At 47.4% G+C, this 22,622-nt stretch overlaps 1 protein-coding gene across 1 annotated transcript in view; it reads right to left on the bottom strand.

Annotated features, from left to right (window-relative positions):
- Positions 1-4,619: 4,619 nt before the first annotated feature.
- The window catches only part of LOC147669001 (disintegrin and metalloproteinase domain-containing protein 9-like), a gene marked incomplete at its 3' end in the record, with an annotated part of 870,311 nt that continues 852,308 nt past the window's right edge, over positions 4,620-22,622 (bottom strand). The window contains exon 17 of the mRNA XM_086948294.1: positions 4,620-4,752. Within this exon, the coding sequence (XP_086804420.1) occupies positions 4,620-4,752 (133 nt within the window). The remainder of the gene's footprint in view (positions 4,753-22,622) is intronic.

The following is a 22,622-nucleotide window of genomic DNA, read 5'->3' as shown; positions in this document are numbered from 1 at the left end:
ACGTGACTCCTCCACGGGAGCGTGTTCAGCTGGTGGGGCTTGCCTCACGCGAAGATCGGGTGAGTGCTCCCGCTATTGCCCCGCCCGCGCGGCGTGCCTGCGGCCTGGTCGAGGCCCCCCCCCTGCGCCGCACGCACTCTGGGCCTGTCTCTCAGTTCCCGGCCCCAAGCGCGTAGCCTGAGCGCGCTGCATCGCGCGCTGCCTTGGAGGGGGAGGGGTGAAGACGAGCGACGGTGCACGTCGGCTCCAGACCTGCCTTGGCCCTCCAGCCTGCTCCTGGCATCGCCGCGCTGACGGCAACAAGCAATGGACAATCAAAAGCCTCCTCAGACTCGGTCACGGCACAGTCAAGGCATCAAACAAGCATTGGCCAACCCAAGTGTCCCTTTCTTCTGCCCTGTTTGATCTCTGCGCATCCGCACACGGCCACCAGAGAGACACAAACGCTGTATCCCACTGTCCTGCTTCTGGAGGGGGCGTAACACGTGCGCAAACCACAGTGATGTCGGATCCTCCGACGGGAGGCGCGACGGCAGCGCCCACCGCAAGCACAACACAACCGGGCCCCGCTGGCCTGCCCCAGAACCGCGCCACGGGCCCGCAGCTGATCAGCCATGCCCACACAGGGGCTGCCCCCCTACCCCCTTTCAGTGAATCGGCAGACCCGGCGACTGCGGTGCCGCGGTGGAAAGCGTGGCTAGGCCGCCTCAACCTCTACTTTAAAGGCACCCGTGAAACAGACAACACGGTCAAAAGGTCCCTCCTAATCCTCTATGGAGGACCTGAAGTATATGACCTCTTCGAGACCCTCCCGGAAACTGGAGGTGAGGATGACTACGACGCGGCGGTCAACGCCCTCAATGCTCATTTCGACCCCCAGCTAAACAATACTATGAGAAATTTAAATTTAAGAGGGCCTGGCAAACTGAAGCTGAATCAGTAGACATGTATTGCGCCAGATTACGCCGGCTAGCAAGTAGCTGCCCGTTCACCAACCCTAGGGAAGAAATCAGGGACCTAATCATCGTGGGATGCAGGTCAAAGTTACTCAGAAAACTCATCCTCAGACAGCCCGGGATCACGCTGGACGAAATACTCGTCCTCATTCGTTCCCATGAACTGTCGAATTCAAGGGCCGATGAGATGGAACTGGCACTACGCTCACCCATGGCCCCACCAGCCACTCCCAAGATGGCGCCAATCAAAGAGGAAAGGGTGGACGCGTTGCAGAGAAGACCGCAGGGCACTTGCCCGCGCCAATGGCAGTCTCGAGATGCCCAGTGTGCATACTGCGGTGGAGATCATTCGGTGACCGCGACGTGTAGCGCAAAAGGAAAGACGTGCTCAAAGTGTGGCAGACTGACCCACTTTGCAGCAGTATGCCAAGGAGGGAGGTACAGACCAAATGCCCCCAGGCCGCGGGGAGGATATGGACCCGGGTCATTAACACAAAGAGTGAGGCAGCTATCACTGGAGCCGGAACATCCACCACCCGACAGCCAAGCCCAAGAAAGAAGACCGCGCTACGAAGATGACGACGATGAGGAAGTATACGTAATATCGTACGTGAGCCGAATATCCATGAAAAAGAGACCACCACCCATGTGCACGGTCTTGGTTGCAGGTACAGAAATGAGGGCGCTCATCGACACCGGAGCGTCAGTAAACGTGATGGACTCCGAACAATACGAACAAATGCCACCCAAGCCCACGCTTGCTCCCTCGAGCGCGCGCATCTACACTTACGGCGGCACTGACCCACTGCCGCTGAGAGGAGTCATCAGCACCACCATCGTCAAAGGCGAATATTCGACAGAAGCCCGGTTCCATATTACCGAGGGGAAGAAAGGCACGCTCCTTAGCTGCCACACAGCAGAGGACCTGGGATTAGTATTTTTCGCAAACCAAGTCCACCAATCACATGCGGACATCATGTTGCAAGACTTTTCAGCGCTGTTCAGGGGACTAGGAAAGCTCAAAGGAAAGAAGGTTCGACTACACATCGACACCTCCATACGCCCAGTCGCCCTGAGACATCGGAGGGTACCATTTAATCTCTGCCCACAGGTAGAGGCGGAGCTCAAAAGACTAGAAGACCTAGGCGTCATTGAGAAGGTGTCCGGACCAACTCCCTGGGTGTCCCCACTGGTCGTAGCGCCCAAACCCAAGCAGCCTGGCGCCATCAGACTGTGCGTCGACATGAGGCTCCCTAATGTCGCAGTGAAAAGAGAACGCCACATCACCCCGATGATGGATGACATCATCGCTGACCTGAACGGAGCAAAGTGGTTCTCCAAGCTGGACCTCAACGCAGGATACCACCAGCTGGAGCTTGAGCCCGACAGTCGATATATAGCAACTTTTTCGACTCACGTCGGGCTCCGACGATACAAGAGACTGAGCTTCGGTGTGTCATCTGCCGCCGAAGTGTTCCAGAGCGCGATAAGAGAGGTCCTATCGGGGATGAGTGGGGTAATTAACCTGAGCGATGACATCCTCATATACTCCAACACGCTGGAAGAACATCACGCTTGTGGTGGTTGACTCATTTTCAAAATTCCCCGTGGTTGAAGTTTTCCCATCAATAGCGTTTCCCCAAGTCAAAAAGGCATTGGATCACATCTTCGCCGCGATGGGGTTCCCGGAAGAAATAAAGTCTGACAATGGGCCGCCGTTTCAAGGAAGAGACTTTCAGGTGTATCTAGACAACCTCAGGATAAGACACAGGAAAATAGCACCGCTATGGCCCCAAGCTAACGGGGAAGTAGAACTCTCAACAGAGCCCTACGGATCGCAGTCGACGGCGGGGATGACCCGGAGGCTGCACTGGACCAATTCCTAAGCGCATTTAGACAGACCCCACACAGCACTACAAAATGCGCCCCAGCACATGCCCTGTTCAAAAAGGCGCCACAAGGCAATATACCGACGGCTCCCAACTGGACACCGGAGATAAGGAATAGCGAAGAGGTCCAATTGCGGAGAGCCATAACCAACCAGAAGGCGAGCGATGCTCGACATGCGAAACAACCAGGAATACGAGAAGGAGACGGCGTGGTAGTCCTAGACCGACATCCGGGGTGGAAATTCCGGACCCCCTTTGAACCAGAGAGGTGGACAGTCGAAAAGGTCCAAGGAACCACGGTAATAGCGCGCCAAGGCCGCCAGGCAGTCACCCGTAACATATCCTGTTTCAAGAAGGTAGAAGGGCTGGCAGGCGTTCCAACCAACATCACGGAATCAGGGGGTGCCGAACCAGACAGCCAAGATGGAGACGGACTGTGGGCCGAAACCCCGGTCCCGAGACCAGGCCAGGAAGGGCCAGACGAAGTGGTCAGCCAACCGGACTCATCTCCAGGGACTCTGTCAGGCCCCCTGTCTCCAGTGCCGAGAGGCGAGGTGATCCCGGCTGGGGTCGCCGACTCCCCCGCATGCGTGAATCGCTGATATCATCTGAGGCCTAATCCAGGTCCGAGCCAGAGGCTGAGAGATTTAGCCTGGACCTCGCCGTAGCGGAAGGGTAGCTGCCAAAGAACTGAATTAAAGGAGGGATGTAGAGAGCCACCCGGCCTCTCACACACAATGTATCTAACGACTCATGCATCCCCACACCCTCGGGGCGGGCTCGCCTCGAGGTATAAAATAAACAAGCGGAAGACAGCTCGGGGTCTTTCCGGCATACCTGGCAGTAGTGTGTCCGAGTGTAATTATTCCAGCGCTGCTGCGAGTGACCACGTGCGAGGCCCTGACCTCGCCCTGTAACATTACCTCCAATTATCCATATTCCGGTTTTTAGCAGCCCCCCCCCCCCCCCACCCTGTCCCTCCCTCGCCCGCCTCTCTGCCCCACCGTAACTCCTTCCACCGGCCGCAGCTGAACACACCCACCCACCTGTAAACACTACATTTTCTTTTACTATTCCCAATATTTTGACAACTGTGCACCTCCTTCACAGCCATTTACACAACAAAAAAAATTGCAACCATAATAAGTAAACATTGTGGTGTCCGCTCTACAGAGAGGACAAGGATTGTATCAATATCTTTTATAAACACCTTTCTGGCCCACTGACAGGACAGACGGAGCCTACTCAGTTCAAAGGATAGTAGCAAATATCTCACGGAGTGCAGATTACGGTTAGGAAAAACCTGTGAAGCATAAACAGGATTTAAATCGCTGATATGAAATAAATACCGTACTATTTTCGCGTTCATTATTAAAAAAAATTCACTGAGTCTCTTTATCTGCATACTTCAGGTCATGAATATAGGGCCGTATCTGTTTTTAATTTACAGGGTCTGAGACCTGGGCGGACCCGGCCAAAATAAAGCTCCGGCTGCACTACATTTAATGGTAGAGAATCGGCACTTATTTGTTCCCGTGGTAGGCCACTTACTACGTCACAAGGACGTAGAAAGTGGCCTACCAGTTACCATTGGCCCGGAACATTCGTTATTATAATGTGCATTGAGATCGGGGCTGTACTTCTACAGTGTAGACGCTAGAGTGCGCCAAAGACCTATAACTGCAGTGAAATTTAGTCTTTCCCGGTTTCCACTAAACAGCAAATATTCACTTCGGCCGCATTTGTTGATTACGAATATTAGTTGAAACCCTACCTGTAGCGTTGTTTCCGACGGCGGATCATCCCCTTGATGGCATTGCGCTTGAAGAATATAATTGCCAAAATCAGAACCAATACTGGCACCACCAACAGAAAGAGAATGAGCATGGCGTCTCGTAGCGGGGTATCTAAGAGAATAGCAGAGAGAAACGAAAATACTGAGTTAATAATCTTAAAAAGTGAGCCTGAGCTTCAGTAGTCAAAGTCATGGGGAGGGCTGGGTGCAGAGCGTCAACTACCAACAAAAGTGAAACCTGCCTCCACTGGAGAATGTCAGCCATCTTACTGGGCGATTAGTTAAAACTATACATGTCCACAACCCGCACATGAGTGCTGCAGGTACTCGGGGCAGAGTCTGAGGGACTGAAGAAGTACTAGAAATGGCAGGACTCAGGTGTCGGGAGTATGGCGAACACAGGGACCAGAAGAATGTGGGGGGCGGGATCAGCAGGGCTTTAAGTGGGATGAAAAAACCGGGGGGCTCTCAAAGGGGCGTGGCCAATGTAATTAAGGGCGTGGCTTACAACAGGTAAGCAAAAAATCTGTGCTTAGCATTGTGTGCCGCCCTACCGGTATTTTGCTGTTTCTGTCATTGCATCCAGATATATGATACAAGTAAAATCATAACTACAACAAGTCACGACTATTGGCTTTGTCAATGGTTGTTAGTTGCATAAGATAAATAAGAAGCATTTATGGCTTGTATATAATATTGAAAAAGCTTCGATTTAAAGCCCTGGTGACACCACAACAATGCTGCTGCTCCTGAGTTTCAAAAAGAGAAGGGACATCCAGACAGAAAATGACTCTCTTAAAAGGATTTCCCTTCCTCTACAACGCTTACCTGGCATGAGGTCATGCCGTACTTTCTCCACTAGTGAGAAATGAGCAGTGTGAGCATGCGCACATCAATGTGCCTGCTGTCACTGTAATCTGGAAAAAAACGGACCGCCTGTGACAGAGCACAAAACAGAGTCCGAAAGAGACCCGTTTTGAGGCCTCCTTTAACCCCTTCAATGCTGATGACGAGCTGAGCTCGTCATCAGCCACGGGGGGCGTGTGCGGATGACGAGCTGAGCTCGTCATCTAACGTGGCTTCTGAAAAAAAGCCGCGTAGGGGAAAAATCACCGCAGCAGCGATGCGGTTAAAAAACTGCTGGTGCTCAGCACCGGTGAGACCCGGTCCACTTAAACCCTGGAGATCAGGAATTTGTGGGATCCCTGGTTCTGAAATATGTAGGGCAGAGAGGAAATCAGGTTTAGGGAGGCAGAAAACAGCAGTCTGATGCCCATGGACCAGGACTCTTAGTGTTTAAACATCTCACCCATGAACTGGGAGTCAGAGATACAGTGATGGTGGAGGGGAGTTGAGGCACAGATGGATCAGAATTCAGAGAGACACAGAATAACTCACTAGTCTGAGGGACACAGGGAGAGAGAGGTAGGCAGCTTGAGGGACACAGGAAAAGGGATGTAGTTTTGAGGGATACTGGGAACAGGAAGAGGTCTTAGGGACACAGGACATTGACAGGTGTCAAAGAGGCCTATGCACAGTGTGAGAAAGCCATTCTTTTTGACCTGCAGCTATGAATGGAGCGGGAGTATGGGGCTTTGTGAAGACTCAGTCACTTCAAACGGTGGAGAATATCTTTTTGAGATACATCTTAGCTGTTCCCAGTAGTATCTCAGCATACGTTTGTCACTCAGAGCTCGGGTTGCCTTTTATTTCAGACTTGATAAAAATGGAGCCCGTCCTTCTTTGGCACAGAATTTAGTCGAACCTTGAGACCAAGCTAAATCAGTAAGTTTTAGCAGATAGTCTAAAGCTTGAAGGAGCACTGCTGATCCCATGGCTGAGGTTTATTAGAAATGTTATGTCTGATCTCGGCCACTCGAGTATTAAAATAATTAATAACCCGAGTTCAATGCAATCGATCAGTAGAAAGGAACTAAAAAAACAGGGTTTACTTCACTTGGACTCAATTAGATTGGCTAGCGAGAGCTCAAAACCCACTGTGCAATATAATCAATTGATGTTATCCTCTTTTAACATTCAGTCCTATTTATTGATTGTAACTGGTGGCTACGACAGATTTTTATTAACCCATTTTAGATGTAACATTTTCCACAGGCTAGTAAGCTTCCCAGGAATGAACGATTGGTCGCAAACTTTAGGGCTGTGTCCGTGTGACAACTGTTTGCATCAATCGACAATTCATGTCCTGTTATTTTGTAGGTTTTATAGTAACCTGAGGAAACTTTGGATTGTCCCTATTCTAAAGGAGCTGGGCCTGAGACAATGCCGCCCTGCCTTGCTGGTGCTGCAGCTCCTGGATGATGTGCATAGAAACTGGCGGATTGGCATGTTGTTAAAAAAAGTCCTTAGCCACAGGAAATGTATCACTTTTTAATTTTGGAGACTATTACGATTTTTTGTATGTTGATTTTATTAATGTAATCATGGTTAGTTTTTTGTAACTCACAATTTTAATGAATGAACTGTTTAAATGTACTTTTATGAATGTCTCAAAAAGCAAACGAATAAAGTCTCTTTTGATTTGATTTGACCTGTTCATTCCCATTTTTTTATTAGGTACTGGTGGTGAACTGACTCTGACTGCACCCAAGGCTCTGCTACCCAGGCCCAAGGCCAGTGCTCTGTATACAAAGTAAATAGTAATTATGTTTAATTACAATTGGTACTGAAAGCCTAACTATAAGTCCCTAGTATAAAATGGATATAGAAGTTTAGAGGCCCTATAGAATTAACATGCTTACGTATGCCCTCCTGTGTTGCATGCTGTCATTTTAAAAGTCAGCCCTGCTTTGCCTGTGGGTGGGAAAAAGCAGCTGCTGACGCAAAGGGCAGGATGAGATGGGGTAGACAAACTGGTTTACAAAGGGAGAATGACAGTTGGAGACAGTTCAGGCTCAACCCCCACATCCTGCACTCCAGCTACACAGGACCCCGAGTAATTACATTAGAGAGGAGGTTGGAAGGGGAGTGTTATGGAAACTTAGCAACACTAGTGGGATGGCTTAGCAAGATCTAACCTTCCAGGAGAGAGATTCTCCAATTTGGATTTTGGAATACAGTGCCATCTTGGACAAGATTTTACCACACTCTGGAGGAAGTGGTCATTCTTCTGGGTGTCATCCTGTACCACATTGGTCCGGGGTGCCCCCCTGCTTGTCACCCAAGGACTGTGGAAAAATATGGGTCAGCTGCCAAGCAACACAGATCCCTGCCTGAAACAACAAGGAGAAGGACTGTAATTAAGGGCCCCATTAGGATGGCGGGCGGGCTTTGCCCGCTCGCCATCCTATCGGAAATTGGGACCGCCCGCCCTAAGGGCGGGGGTCCCGCATGCACCATTAGGATGTGCCCGCCACAGTGGCGGGTACATCCTGTATTTATAGTATTGTGGCGGGCGGAGCGCTCAGCTCCGCCCGCCACAATACTAAAAATTCTTAGCAGCATTTACGTAATCAAAGCGGCAGGCACCGCGCGGTGCCTGCCGCTTTGATTATGCAAATGCAGGGGGGTACCACAGGTACCCCCCGTGTGCCACCCCCCTTTGGCCTTCACTCCGGGGGCACACAAGGGGCCCCCAGAGTGAACACCGCCTGCCTTTCCGTGGCGGCATTGCCGCCGCGGAAAGGCATTGCACACTTGCCATTCTAATATGGCTGGCGGTGTCTCATAGACACCGCCACCATATTACTCATTTTCCGCCCCGGCCGCAATGCGACCGGGGCGGAAAAGTGGCGGGCGGTGTTTCTCTCCGTTGCGGTCCCCCCCGCCATTGTAATGTGGCGGGGAGAAAAGGGTGACAGGCGGTCATTTCTGTCGGGCGGATCACCACCGTCACCATGGCGGTGGCGATCCGCCCGACATCCTAATGGAGCCCATAGTGTTTATTCTTTAAAAATTCATATTTCTTGTTCCCTACAATGGATTTTTGTCGTTTGGTGCTTATTTGTTCATACAAATATAATCTATTTTTTATAAATTGTTGTGGATTTTTGTTGTTTATTGTGTCTCATTTAATGAATTAGTGTTTGTAAATGTTTTACACACCTGTCTCCTAAGTTAAGCCTGCCTACTCGCAGCCAAATACCAAGGGTTGAGCAATGGAATAATTTATTTAGACCTTAGTAGAACCTTTACTTGTGTGTGTGGCTTTATAACGTTTGGAAGGTCCCTACTTATCACTTCTAATATACCACTTTCCAGCACACATGGAGACTAAAGGGCAGTGGAACTGGGGTTCCTACAATAAACAATGTAATCTTTCCCTTTTCAGAAACTCAATCTCTAGCAACCACTGTGACTCTTCCTCCTTTAGTTTCATTCATGGGGGATATCCCTCCAAATGTTTACATGTTTTTTACCCTCTTTGAGTCTCACTCTGCTCTCGAGAATATAAGGCCCGTCTCCGTCTCCAAATCAAACTCCACAATAAGGAATTTCTAACGATTTCACCTCCTCAAGCTTCCCTCTTACCAAAGTGAGACCAGGGAAGTTTTCCTTCCCCAAATCATTCTCTGAATTCAGCAACATGTGGACGTTTTCTGTCCTCTAGCCTGGTTCTGATGATGGGTGTGCAGTGCACCTAAACCACACGCCCCGAGCCAGAGTCCTACTATTCTCAAAGCTCTCGAGTTACACCATATTAAACCACTTATTGAGCTCTACTTTTTTGCATCTGGTTATAAGACTATCTATCTATCTATCTATCTATCTATCTATCTATCTATCTATCTATCTATCTATCTATCTATCTATCTATCTATCTATCTATCTATCTATCTATCTATCTATCTATCTATCTATCTATCTATCTATCTATCTCAGTGCATTTGGTACATCAATTTAAAATATTAAAATGGTAACAACAATCCTTATGTAGCTATGCAATTTAATATTACTGTAGCTGAGGAGCTCTCTACGAGCTTCTTGTCTCAAACCAGGCTCCCATTACATTGCTTGCCACAGGCCTGTACTCTGATCTAGCACAAAGAGCTAGTGCTTCTGTACAAGTTGTATTCGGAAACTTTTTAAACAGTGGTGTGAGCCATTTAGTACATAGATGTTTAGTTTTTGTTCAAAAAAGCATGAAGTGTATCGTTGTCTCTTGACCGTTCATTTCGCAGTCACAAAGGTCAGAGTCAATACGGCTATCAGCAAATTTGGCAAGGTGTGATTTAAATGATAAAATGCTTAGGAGAAATTTAAGATAAAAAATATGGCGTGTGTTAGGGATAATATCGTTCAAATGTTGTTCCATACCCAGAGTAAGATTTGTGTGCAAATAATTATTTTTCAAAATCAATGCATACCTTAAGTTTTGTGTTTAAAAATTATTCTTTGACTGTAGCAGCAGTGACACCGGTGATAAGAGCAGGGTATGTCCAAAGATGTACAAGGCCAAGTCCCAAACATTTTCTTACATAATTGGACCAGGGATTGAGATGGACTCTTCCTGTGGCTGACACCTCAAGAATTGCTTTTAAGGATGACTCCACTTGGCGGTTACGATTTAAACGTATCCAGTACAGGACCAGGGCAGGGGCTATGGTGTCAGAGATGAGGAGCACGTCTAGATCCATAAATAAGGGAAGAATCGGTGTGCCATGGCTCAGGTGTAATATCGATCTCAAGAAGGAGTTTTCAATCTTTCGGCGATGTTTGCTGTTACTGTGCCCCCATAGCCTGGGATCATAGCTTGCCACTGACACAGATTTTTCCTTATAAACTTACAGTTTCAAGCACTTGCCAATGATTCTTTACTTTTTTTAAAATCAAAGGTGGATATGTCCTCATTGGCATTATTTTTGTCTCTTGCAGGTTAATGAAAAAGTCTTTAAGGATAATATTTCTGCCTGATCTGCGAACAGTAGAATGACTATCTTTTTATCACCCAGCTTTCTTTAGGTCTGTGTAGTCGTACTTATATTGAGTAGAAATTCTTCAGTCGTTCAGGAAGAGAGAAAACAGAACACATCCCTGGCGCATCCCTGAACAGATGTCAAAGTAGGAGGTGTTTTCTCCTCTGCTTCCATAGAGAACACAGGCACGTGTATTGTCATGTAGGATGTGATACCAAGTTAAAGATGTTGTTAAACTCCTAGTTCATGGAGCTTTTGCCACAGTTTTGTTCTGTTTACCAGGTCAAATGCTGATTTGATGTCAATGAAGGGCAGGTTTATTGGGTACATAAGCAGTTTGTGTACTTGGCCCACACCATATCTAATTTTATGGCTTGATCGATGGAACTAATACCTCTATGAAGCCCGCCTGTGCATCTATAAAGGCCATGTTTTATCTGCTCGGACCTGTAGAATGTTAAGAACATGACCAAATATTTTCCTAGTACTGTCCAGAAGTAATATTCTCCTGTGTTGCTTGGTAGGAGCTTGTTTCCTTATTGTAGAGTGGAACAATAGTGGTGGATCTCCAGGAGAGAGGAACGTTATTTTTTCCCAGATCCGCACTCAATATCTTGGTCAGGCCTACAGACCAGGCCATGCTGTCGGAGCGGAACATATAAACTGATACATAGCCAGGGCCGGGTGCTTTGTTAGCCTTCTGTTCCAGAAATGCTCTTTCTATATCTGGGCACAGGATGAGCAAGTGCCCCATTGGCGGGGGGTTGGTGCATTCTACCATGGGTAGCAGTGATTACCACTGAAATATATGCTCTTGTAGGGGTCTACCCAGGTCTGTGCTGGGATGTGATAATCCTGAGTTCATTGGTCTTCTCTGAATTTTCCAGCAATTTCCCCCAAGAAAAATGTACTATTTATTTCCTCTGCTGCCTTGACCAAGTTTTGTCATTCGTTTTGTTGATAGTTCAGTTACTTTCCTCTCAGTAGGGATTTATATTTTTTTCTTATGGCCTTAAATGCCTTCTCTGTTCCTGGAGAGGTATGCCAGTCCTTGTAAATCCCTGTCAGCATCTGCTTGGTGGCTCTATACTCGTAATTTGTTAATATTACCTCATACTCATCGCAGTCAGTGATGGAGATACTGCGCAGAAATTGTTCTATGTGCATCACTGATGTAATCTTGAAATTCAGCTAGTTCTCTCTATTCATTTTTCTGCTCTTCTGCTGTTATTTGAGATGATACTAGTGGTAAAGCGCTTGATGCCTTTCTTTTCAATCGGAGCATCACACTCGAAGCATAACGGATCATGATTGCTCTCAGGTCTCTGAACTTCTTTCACATCCAGCAAGAGGTGCCAATGCTCGTTTGGATAAAGAATATTGTCGATCAAACTGATTCATTTGCTAAACCCAAAATATGGGGGCTGCAGGGCTGTCTGATATGGTTCTACCATTTAAGAAGCATAAGTGCAGTTTGGTGATAATATTGCGGAACAATTTCCCTTTACTGCATCTGCTGAGAGGGAGAAGGCTTCCCAGTTCTGGTGAGGGGATGCACCAACTAGCCTCCTCATTGCTTATTGAGCTCCCCCATAGATATTCTGGTGGGTGAAAATTGAAGTCGCCACAGACAAGTAGTTAGTGCCTACCACTGCTGGGGGTCTTATTCTTATGTCACAGGCAATTCCTTTTAGGGCTGCTACTTGGTCTTCTAGTTTGTTGCATCTCCTTGGATTCAGAAAACACATTTAAAATGTTCAATATAATGCTTGTCTTATTAGGGTCAAGAGCATGGGTCTCGCTTGAGAGACACTTTTGTATACAAAAAGGGTTTGGCGCTTGCCTTTTGCTTAACCGTTTGTTGGCTTGCATGGCACTCTTCTTTACAGCCTATTAATTTGTCACTGCAGGCCTATCATCATTTCCATTCCTCTGTGTGGAGCAGGGACCAAGCACTGATTGATTCAATATAATCAGTTTCCGTCAGCTGCTCCCGACGTGATTGACGTACTATTTTGTTCTTTTTATCTTCCAGTGCCCTGCAAACAGGAGGCATGTGATTGGCAAAAACGTGACCAGCAGGACAAACAAAATTGCAAAGTTTTATTTTCTATAGTTAACTTTCTTTTATTTTGCCTAGTCTTCTTTACTCCCTTTCCACTCATGTTTTCTTTTGCTTTTGCTTGTGGGCGCTGTTCTCAAAAGATGATTATTATTTTATTGCAAAGCAACAATGTTTCTCTCTTATTTGAAATTTCTGAATTTATGCTTTAACACATGATTGTGCAGTACAACCCAAACAATCCCACTCCAATCCGCTCCACTCCAATCCACGCCAATCCACCCCACCTCACCTCACCCCACCCCACACCAATCCACTGACTCAATCCAATCCAACCCAGATCAATCCAATCCAAACCACGCACACCAATCCAATGCACTCCAATCCACCACACTCGCATCTGCCCCAATCCAATCCAAAACAATCTGCCCCACTCTAAAACAATCTGCCTCACTCCAATCCAAAACATCTGCCCCACGCCAATCTGCCTCATTCCAATACAAAAGGATCTGCCCCACTCCAATCTGCCCCACACCAATCCAAAACAGTCTGCCCACTCTAAACCAAAACAATCAGCCCCACTCCAATCCAAAACAATCTGCCCCATGCCAATCTGCTCCACTCCAATACAAAACACTCTGCCCCACTCCAATGTGCCCCACTCCAATCCAAAACAATCTGCCCCACTCCAAACCAGAACAATCTTCCCCACTCCAATCTATCCCACTCCAGTCCAAAACAATCTGCCTCCTTCAATCCAAAACAACCTGCCCCAATCAATCCAAACCAATCCACCCCACTCCAATCCAAAACAATCTACCCCACCCCAATCTGCCCCACTCCAATCCAAAACAAACTGCCCAACCCAATCCACAACCATCTGCCCACTCCGCCTCAACCCAATCCGCTCCACTCCAATCCAAAACCATCTGCCCCACTCTAATTTGCCCCACTCCAATCCAAAACAATCTTCCCACTCCAATCTGCCCCACTCCAATCCAAAACAATCAGCCCACCCCAATCCATCCCATTCCTATCGGCCCTACTACAATCCAAAACAACCTGTCCCACTTTAATCAGCTCCACTTCAATCTGCCCCACTCCAATCTGCCTTAACCAAATCCGCCCCACTCCAATCCAAAACAATCTGCCCCACTCTAACCCATCCCATTCCAATCTGCCCCACTCCAATCCACTCCAATCCTCCGCACTCCAATCTGCCCAACTCTATTCCAAAACAATCAGTTCACTCCAATCCATCCCACTCCTATCTGCTCCACTCCAATCCAAAACAGTCTGCTCCACTCCAATCCCAAACAATCTGCTTCACTCCAATCCAAAACAATTTGCTCCACCCCAATCCAAAACAATCTGCCCCACTCAAATCTGCCCCACTCCAATCTGCCTCACTCCAGTCTGCCCCACTCCAGTCTGCCCCACTCCAGTCTGCTCCACTCCAGTCTGCTCCACTCCAGTCTGCTCCACTCCAATCCAAAACAATCTGCCCCACTCCAATCTGCCCCACTCCAATCTGCCCCACTCCAATAAAAAACAATCAGCCCACCCCAATCCGTCCCATTCCTATTGGCCCCACTACAATCCAAAACAACCTGTCTCACTTTAATCAGCTCCACTTCAATCTGCCCCACTCCAATCCAAAACAATCTGCCCCACTCTAACCCATCCCACTCCAATCTGCCCCATTCCAATCCAATCCAATCCTCTCCACTCCAATCTGCCCCACTCTATTCCAAAACAATCAGTTCACTCCAATCCATCCCACTCCTATCTGCTCCACTCCAATCCAAAACAATCTGCTCCACTTCAATCTGCCCCACTCCAATCTGCCTCAACCCAATCCGCCCACTCCAATCCAAAACAATCTGCTCCACTTCAATCTGCCCCACTCCAATCTGCCTCAACCCAATCCGCCCACTCCAATCAAAAACAATCTGCCCCACTCTAACCCATCCCACTCCAATCTGCTCCACTCCAATCCAAAACAATCTGCTCCACTTCAATCTGCCCCACTCCAATATGCCTCAACCCAATACGCCCACTCCAATCCAAAACAATCTGCCCCACTCTAACCCATCCCACCCCAATCTGCCCCACTCCAATCTATTCCAATCCTCTCCACTCCAATCTGCCCCACTCCAATCTGCCCCACTCTAATACTCCCCACTCCAATCCAAAACAGTCTGTCTGACTCTAAATCGCCCCACTCCAATATGCCCCACTCCAATCCAAAACAATATTTCCACTCCAATCTGTCCCACTCCAATCCACTCCAATCTGCCATACTCCAATCCAAAACAATATTCCCACTCTAATCTGCCATACTCCAATCCAAAACAATATTCCCACTCTAATCTGCCCCACTCCAATCCAAAACAATATTCCCACTCTAATCTGCCCCACTCCAATCCAAAACAATATTCCCACTCTAATCTGCCCCACTCCAATCCAAAACAATATTCCCACTCTAATCTGCCCCACTCCAATCCAAAACAATCTCCCCCAATCCAATCTGTCCCACTCCAATCCACTCCAATCTGCCATACTCCAATCCAAAACAATCTCCCCAATCCATCCCACTCCTATCTGCTCCACTCCAATCCAAAACAATCTGCTCCACTTCAATCTGCCCCACTCCAATCTGCCTCAACCCAATCCGCCCACTCCAATCCAAAACAATCTGCCCCACTCTAACTCATCCCACCCCAATCTGCCCCACTCCAATCCATTTCAATCCTCTCCACTCCAATCTGCCCCACTCCAATCTGCCCCACTCTAATACTCCCCACTCCAATCCAAAACAGTCTGTCTGACTCTAAATCGCCCCACTCCAATATGCCCCACTCCAATCCAAAACAATATTCCCACTCCAATCCACTCCAATCTGCCATACTCCAATCCAAAACAATATCCCCACTCTAATCTGCCATACTCCAATCCAAAACAATATTCCCACTCTAATCTGCCCCACTCCAATCCAAAACAATATTCCCACTCTAATCTGCCATACTCCAATCCAAAACAATATTCCCACTCTAATCTGCCCCACTCCAATCCAAAACAACATTCCCACTCTAATCTGCCCCACTCCAATCCAAAACAATATTCCCACTCTAATCTGCCCCACTCCAATCCAAAACAACATTCCAACTCTAATCTGCCCCACTCCAATCCAAAACAATCTCCCCAATCCAATCTGTCCCACTCCAATCCACTCCAATCTGCCATACTCCAATCCAAAACAATCTCCCCCAATCCAATCTGTCCCACTCCAATCCACTCCAATCTGTCCCACTCCAATCCACTCCAATCTGCCCCACTCCAATCTGTCCCAGTCCAATCCACTCCAATCTGCCCCACTCCAGTCTGCCCCACCCCAGTCTGCCCGACTCCAGTCTGCTCCACTCCAATCCAAAACAATCTGCCCCACTCCAATCTGCCCCACTCCAATCTGCCCCACTCCAATCTGCCCCACTCCAATCTGCCTCACTCCAATCTGCCCCACTCCAATCTGCCCCACTCCAATCTGCCCCACTCCAATCTGCCCCACTCCAATCTGCCCCACTCCAATCCGCCCCACTCCAATCCGCCCCACTCCAATCCGCCCCACTCCAATCCGCCCCACTCCAATCTGCCCCACTCCAATCCGCCCCACTCCAATCTGCCCCACTCCAATCTGCCCAACTCCAATCCCCCCCTCTCCAATCCGCCCCTCTCCAATCCGCCCCTCTCCAATCCGCCCCACTCCAATCCGCCCCACTCCAATCCGCCCACTCCAATCTGCCCCTCTCCAATGCGCCCCACTCCAATCCGCCCCTCTCCAATCCGCCCCTCTCCAATCCGCCCCACTCCAATCCGCCCCATCCCAACTCGCCCCACTCCAACCCAATCCAAACCAATCTGCCCCACTCCAATCTGCCCCACTCCAATCTGCCCCACTCCAATCCGCCCCTCTCCAATCCGCCCCACTTCAATCTGCCCCATCCCAACTCGCTCCACTCCAACCCAATCCAAACCAATCTGCACCACTCCAATCCCTCGCACTCCAATCTGCGCCACTCCAGTCCAAAACAATCATCCCCACTCCACTCAAAACAATCTGCCCACTCTAATCCCCCACTCTAATCTGCCCCACTCCTATCCACCCCACTCCAATCTTCTCCACTCTAATCTGCCTCAATCTAGTCCAAAACACTCTGCCCCAATCCAGTCTGCTCCACTCCAATCTGCCTAACTCCAAAACAGTCTGTCCACTCTTTTCCATGCCACTCCAATATGCCCCACTCTAATACAAAACATCCCACCTCACTCCAATTTCCCCACTCCAATACAAAACAATCTGTCCACTCCAATCCACCTCACTCCAATCTTACCCACTCCAATTCAAAACATTTTGACCCACTTCAATCCACCCCACTCTACCCCATTCCAATCTGCCCCACTCTAATCTGCCTCACTCCACTTTGCCCCACTCCAATTTGCCCCACTCCAATTAGTCCCACTCCAATTAGTCCCACTCCAATTAGTCCCACTCCAATCCAATCCACGTCATCCCAGTCCACCCACTCCATCTCAATTCACCCCACTCTAATCCACCACAATCCACCCCCTCCAATCCAATTCACCCCACACCAATCCAATCCACCTCACCACAGTCCAATCCCCCACCTCCCTCCCCAATCCACCCAACCCCACTCCAATACAATCCACCCCACTCTAATCAAAACAATCTGCACCACTCCAGTCTGCCCAACACCAATTCAAAACAACCTGACCCCACTCAATCTAAAACAACGTACTCCACTCCAAACTAAAACAATCTGCCTCACTCCAATCCAAAACATTATGCCCGACACCAAGCTGCACCACTCCAATCCAAAAACATTTTCCCCACTCCAATCTTCCCCACTCCAATGCAAAACAATCTGCCCCACTCTGATGCAAAACAATCCACCTATGCTAGATCTGTCATCCTTAGGGTGGTCTTTTATCCTCATTTTGTTGATTCTTTTTGTTGGCCTTAGGACTCTGCTCAATTCATCACTGCTAACCAGTGCTAACGTGCATGTGCTTGTCCTGTAAATATTATGACACTGGTGTATCCTAGTGGGCACATTTGTTGTACTGGTAAGACCCTTGTAAAGTGTTATACCATATACCAAGGTCCTGTACTTCAAATGCTATCATTGGACCTGCAGCACTTATTGTGCCACCAACAGAAGTAGTCTTTCAAACATGTCTCAGGCATACCACTACGACTTGGCCTTTAAAACTAATTGCCAAGCCTTAATCTACCCTTTTTGGTACATATAAGTCACTCCTAAGGTTGACCCCAAGTTACCCTAAGGACAGGGTACTATTTAGGTAAAAGTTAGGACGTGTGCCTCTATTGTGTGGCATGTCCTGGTAGTGACAAACTACCAATTTAGTTTTTCATTACTGTAAAGCCTACCGCTCTCATTGGCCAGCATTGGGAATTCCTTAGTATACTTTTGAGCTGTAATTCCTGACCAGACAGGAGTGGCTTTTTAATGTTTGATATGGTTGGAATTGCAATGATAAGTCCTCCTTACTGGTGAAGTTGGGTTTAACATTACTGTTTTAGAAATGCCACTTTTAGAAAGTGAAGACAGTAACTAGAACTCACGATCTAGATACAGAATGCACTATCATACTCCACTACAAGAGTGGAAACAATTTGGCGCAACATAATAAAACCTTTTAACAATTCAAGCAGCAAGGTAATTGTGCGTGTACATAATTTTAAGCAAAGTGGCCTTCAATCAAAAAATTTGCTCGTAGACTTAATCTTGCTCGTGTCAATTTAATATTCAACAAAAAAAGTTTTGAAAAGAATTGTGATACATGAAAGCGGATAAATCTCAACAAATATGGAACAGGCTGTGTGGCTTCTCCCAATACATTTAGGGAATTCACATTTGCCCTTCGTCATGGGTATCTACAATCAAAAACATATCCAATGAATTGATTACCATCGTTAAGTATTTACAAAAATTTCAATAAACCAACCTCCAAGCGTGCAGGACATTTGTAAAAAGCAGAAAAACATGAACACAAAGGAGACATGTCTATGAAAAATGCATGTAAAAGAAAGTACCTCTGAGAGTACCCAACAGAATCCCAAATCGATCCAGATTGAGGCAATAATGAGAACGAAAAAAGTAATGAAAATAATAAAGCGCAACAACATGCTGTTTAACAATGTAAAGCCGATGAGTATGTGGAAAAACATTACCCAAGTAGTGAAATACAAGCAATAAAAGTCCCTTGACAATGAAAACATGCCACGATGGGTGTGTCAACAGTGAGCAGCTAACCAAAATCCCAAGAATCAAAAAAACAAGCCACACCTCCACGCAACAGAGCCAGCTATGCGTGAGAACCTGTCTCACTGTGAGAGAAAAAAAACGAGAACTCAAAGTAACCACGAAGTGAAGATCTGTCAGGAAAAAAGGACTGTTAAATGAGTGGAGGTTGATAGGAGTGTGCAAAACAAACCCCAAAGAAAATGAAAAGATATAAGCAGAGAATTGCGTGTGAAAATGGCTCCGCTCAAAATAAAAATGAACTGATGAGTGTGATATGCATGAAACATACATATTTATACAGAATGCATTTTGGCTTGATACAGTAGCCTAATTGATTTGCAGTGCATGTAGAACCATAATAAGTACAATGTGACATAATGCACATGATAAGTTGCAAATAGGTAAATGGATAATCACGTGTGCAAATATCACCATTCAACATGGGAATGGAATAACGTGTGCATGAGACACACATATTACGTCTTAGCTAGATGGACAATCCTAATTGGTTGACAGTGCTTATGTGAACATAATACACAAAGTGAAGCTTAATACACATCATGGGGCTATCTGTACATATGAAAACAAATAATAAGCATAAAAGTCAAACAAACAATGATTGAGTCAATGTGGTAGAAGAAATGTTAATTACTAATGTTTCTTTTGTTGTCTACTGGTTGACGTTCCCGGTTTGGCTGAATCTGTGCCCTCTCCGGGTTTTGCTGTGTAAACATATGCCACTAATGTTTGTGATGGTGGATTGTTGGCTGCCAGACTTATCTCTAAACAAGCATTAGAAATGCAATAGGTCTCGCAGCATTAGAGTTAGTGCTTTTAGAATTGTTTATGGGTTTTTTTGTAAATCTTTAGCATTTTTGTTTCCTGTAGCCAATGCTAAAGAATTAAAAAAAAAAGCCATAAACATTTCTAAAAGCTCTAACTCCAATTCTCCGAGACCTATTGCATTGGAAATGCAATAGGTCTCGCAGTATTGAAAGTTTGAGCTATAGGTGTTATTTATTTTTTTGTTTTTTATTTATGTGTTGTTTTTTCTAAATAGCTAAATTAATAGCTTTCTTCTTTACAAAGCCAATAGGTATAATTTTTGTAAATGTGACACCTCTAGCATTTGTAAAGCAACATGTTTTGTATTAACGGGACTTATATGTGACTTATATGTATTGATATTAAAAAAATCAATGGCTTTAAAAAACAATTAATAATTAATACATAAATAAAATGGATTTTATTTTATATTGCCAATAGCTTAAAGTTTATTAAATATATTTAGTGAAGATGCTGTGGTTGCGCTGAGTGAGGGTGAGTGAGGGTGAGTGAGGGTGAGTGAGGGTGAGTGAGGGTGAGAGAGTGAGGGCGAGTGAGGGTGAGTGAGTGAGGGTGAGTGAGTGAGGGTGAGTGAGTGAGGGTGAGTGAGTGAGGGTGAGTGAGTGAGTGAGGGTGAGTGAGGGTGAGGGGGTGAGAGGGTGAGGGGTTGAGGGTGAGTGAGGGTGAGGGTGAGGGGGTGAGGGGTTGAGGGTGAGTGAAGGTGAGGGTGAGGGGTTGAGGGTGAGTGAGGGTGAGGTGTTGAGGGTGAGTGAGGGTGAGGGTGAGTGAGGGTGAGTGAGGGTGAGGTGTTGAGGGTGAGTGAGGGTGAGGCGTTGAGGGTGAGGTGTTGAGGGTGAGGCGTTGAGGGTGAGTGAGGGTGAGTGAGGGTGAGGGGTTGAGGGTGAGTGAGGGTGAGGCTGAGGGGTTGAGGGTGAGTGAGAGTGAGGGTGAGTGAGGGGTTGAGGGTGAGTGAGGGTGAGGGGTTGAGGGTGGGTGAGGGGTTGAGGGTGAGTGAGGGTGAGGGGTTGAGGGTGAGTGAGGGTGAGGGTGAGTGAGGGTGAGTGAGGGTGAGGGTGAGTGAGGGTGAAGGTGGGTGAGGGTGAGTGAGGGTGGGTGAGTGTGAGTGTGAGTGAGGGTGAGTGAGGGTGAGTGTGGGTGAGTGTGGGTGAGTGTGGGTGAGTGTGGGTGAGTGAGGGTGAGTGAGGGTGAGGGTGAGTGAGGGTGAGGGATTGAGGGTGAGGGGTTGAGGGTGAGTGAGGGTGAGGGGTTGAGGGTGAGTGAGGGTGAGGGGTTGAGGGTGAGTGAGGGTGAGTGAGGGTGAGGGGTTGAGGGTGAGGGGTTGAGGGTGAGTGGGGGTGAGTGAGGGTGAGGGTGAGGGGTTGAGGGTGAGTGAGGGTGAGGGGTTGAGGGTGAGTGAGGGTGAGGGGTTGAGGGTGAGTGAGGGTGAGGGTGAGTGAGGGTGAGGGTGAGTGAGGGTGAGAGGGTGAGGGTGAGTGAGCTACATCTAATGACTTCAGAGGACTGCTTATAGACTGTTTAAATTACAACCACTGTCGATAGTAAGTACTATTGACCCTGATAACACCCTAATATATGTCCAAAGTCACAGTTTGGTAGGACTGGGCCAGACCAATGTATATGTTTCTATAAGTGTAGTCAGGACCATACAAGGGTTAGTTGAATAGCCTTGGCGGAAAACCCTGCTTCATTTTTTCGTATGAAACGATCCAGAGCGCCGCCTCAAATTGACAGGCGAAAGTATGATCTAAACATTACTGACATCTCCATCCTGAGGCGTGGGGTCTATAGCGTGACAGCTCGGTCTACACTTCATGCCCTTGGACGAACGCGGATTGGCTGTTCCGTTCTATGTGTCAGGAGCTCAAGGCTGACAAAACTGATGCCGAACTCCTAAAGGAAGTTTGAGAAAAAATGCGCTTGAGATGAGTAGCAACCAAATCGAAGGCAGGCAGATTTCGCTTCATTTATATCCAGTATCGTTGTTGTCCTGAGCGGCACCCTCGGGGCAACAGAAGCCGCTGCCATTGCTAAATAAAACAATGCAAACAATAGTTTAAAATATGGCGCGCTGAAGGATCTGAAATACAGCCTTTAACCCCTTAATCCTCGCTAATTGTACAAAACACCCACTGTAACGCAAGAGTCGAAGAGCGTTCTGACGTACCTTGCCTCGTAGTTTTTGCAGATGCGTAAGAAGTAGACAGAGGACTAACGCTTCCCCAGGGTAGGGTAACGGGGCGGCCATTTCAGAAGAGAGCGTTTCCGGTCGAGAGGAATGGCAGCTTCTCTGATGGCCACCATACCCTGAAGATTTGCCGTTTGATGGAGAAAGTAAACACAAATTGAGACAGAACACTTTATTGGTCTAAATGGAGGGAGTCTCCCTTCCAATTAGAAAGCCTGCTTGTGCGTGAGCTTGAGGTCCTTTCTAAGCAAGTCTGGTGAAGATATAAAACACTTTATTGCATTTCGGGTTACGTTATTAAGTGGAGAGGTCATTGAGTCGGTACTTGTTTTTCTAGCATCTCCAGTGCATGTTTTGTTTGCTTCTTTACTTTTGTAGCAGGTAGTAAGATCTGATAATGTACCCCGAAGGACGGCAACAAGAGACTATACAAAAATGCAAATTCAAACAAATCGCCCAGCAAAACGTGTGCTCAAAGTCCTGAAACGCAAATAGATTTTCTGCTTGTGACAGGCCAGCTGTTTCTGTAATTCTTACACTATTACGTGATTATGCATGGAGTAAAAGTTTTGAACGCGACATGGCAGGCAGGGGAGGGGGCGGAGCGGGGGTGTGGGAGGAGTGCGGGAACAGACGGGGAGGAGAGTAGGAGGAGGAGAGTAGAGG

Source organism: Lissotriton vulgaris, unplaced genomic scaffold, assembly GCF_964263255.1.
Source record: "Lissotriton vulgaris unplaced genomic scaffold, aLisVul1.2 SCAFFOLD_840, whole genome shotgun sequence".
Lineage (NCBI taxonomy): Eukaryota > Metazoa > Chordata > Amphibia > Caudata > Salamandridae > Lissotriton > Lissotriton vulgaris.
The sequence above is the reverse complement of the archived record's forward strand: the minus strand, read 5'-3'. Positions and strand labels throughout refer to the sequence as shown.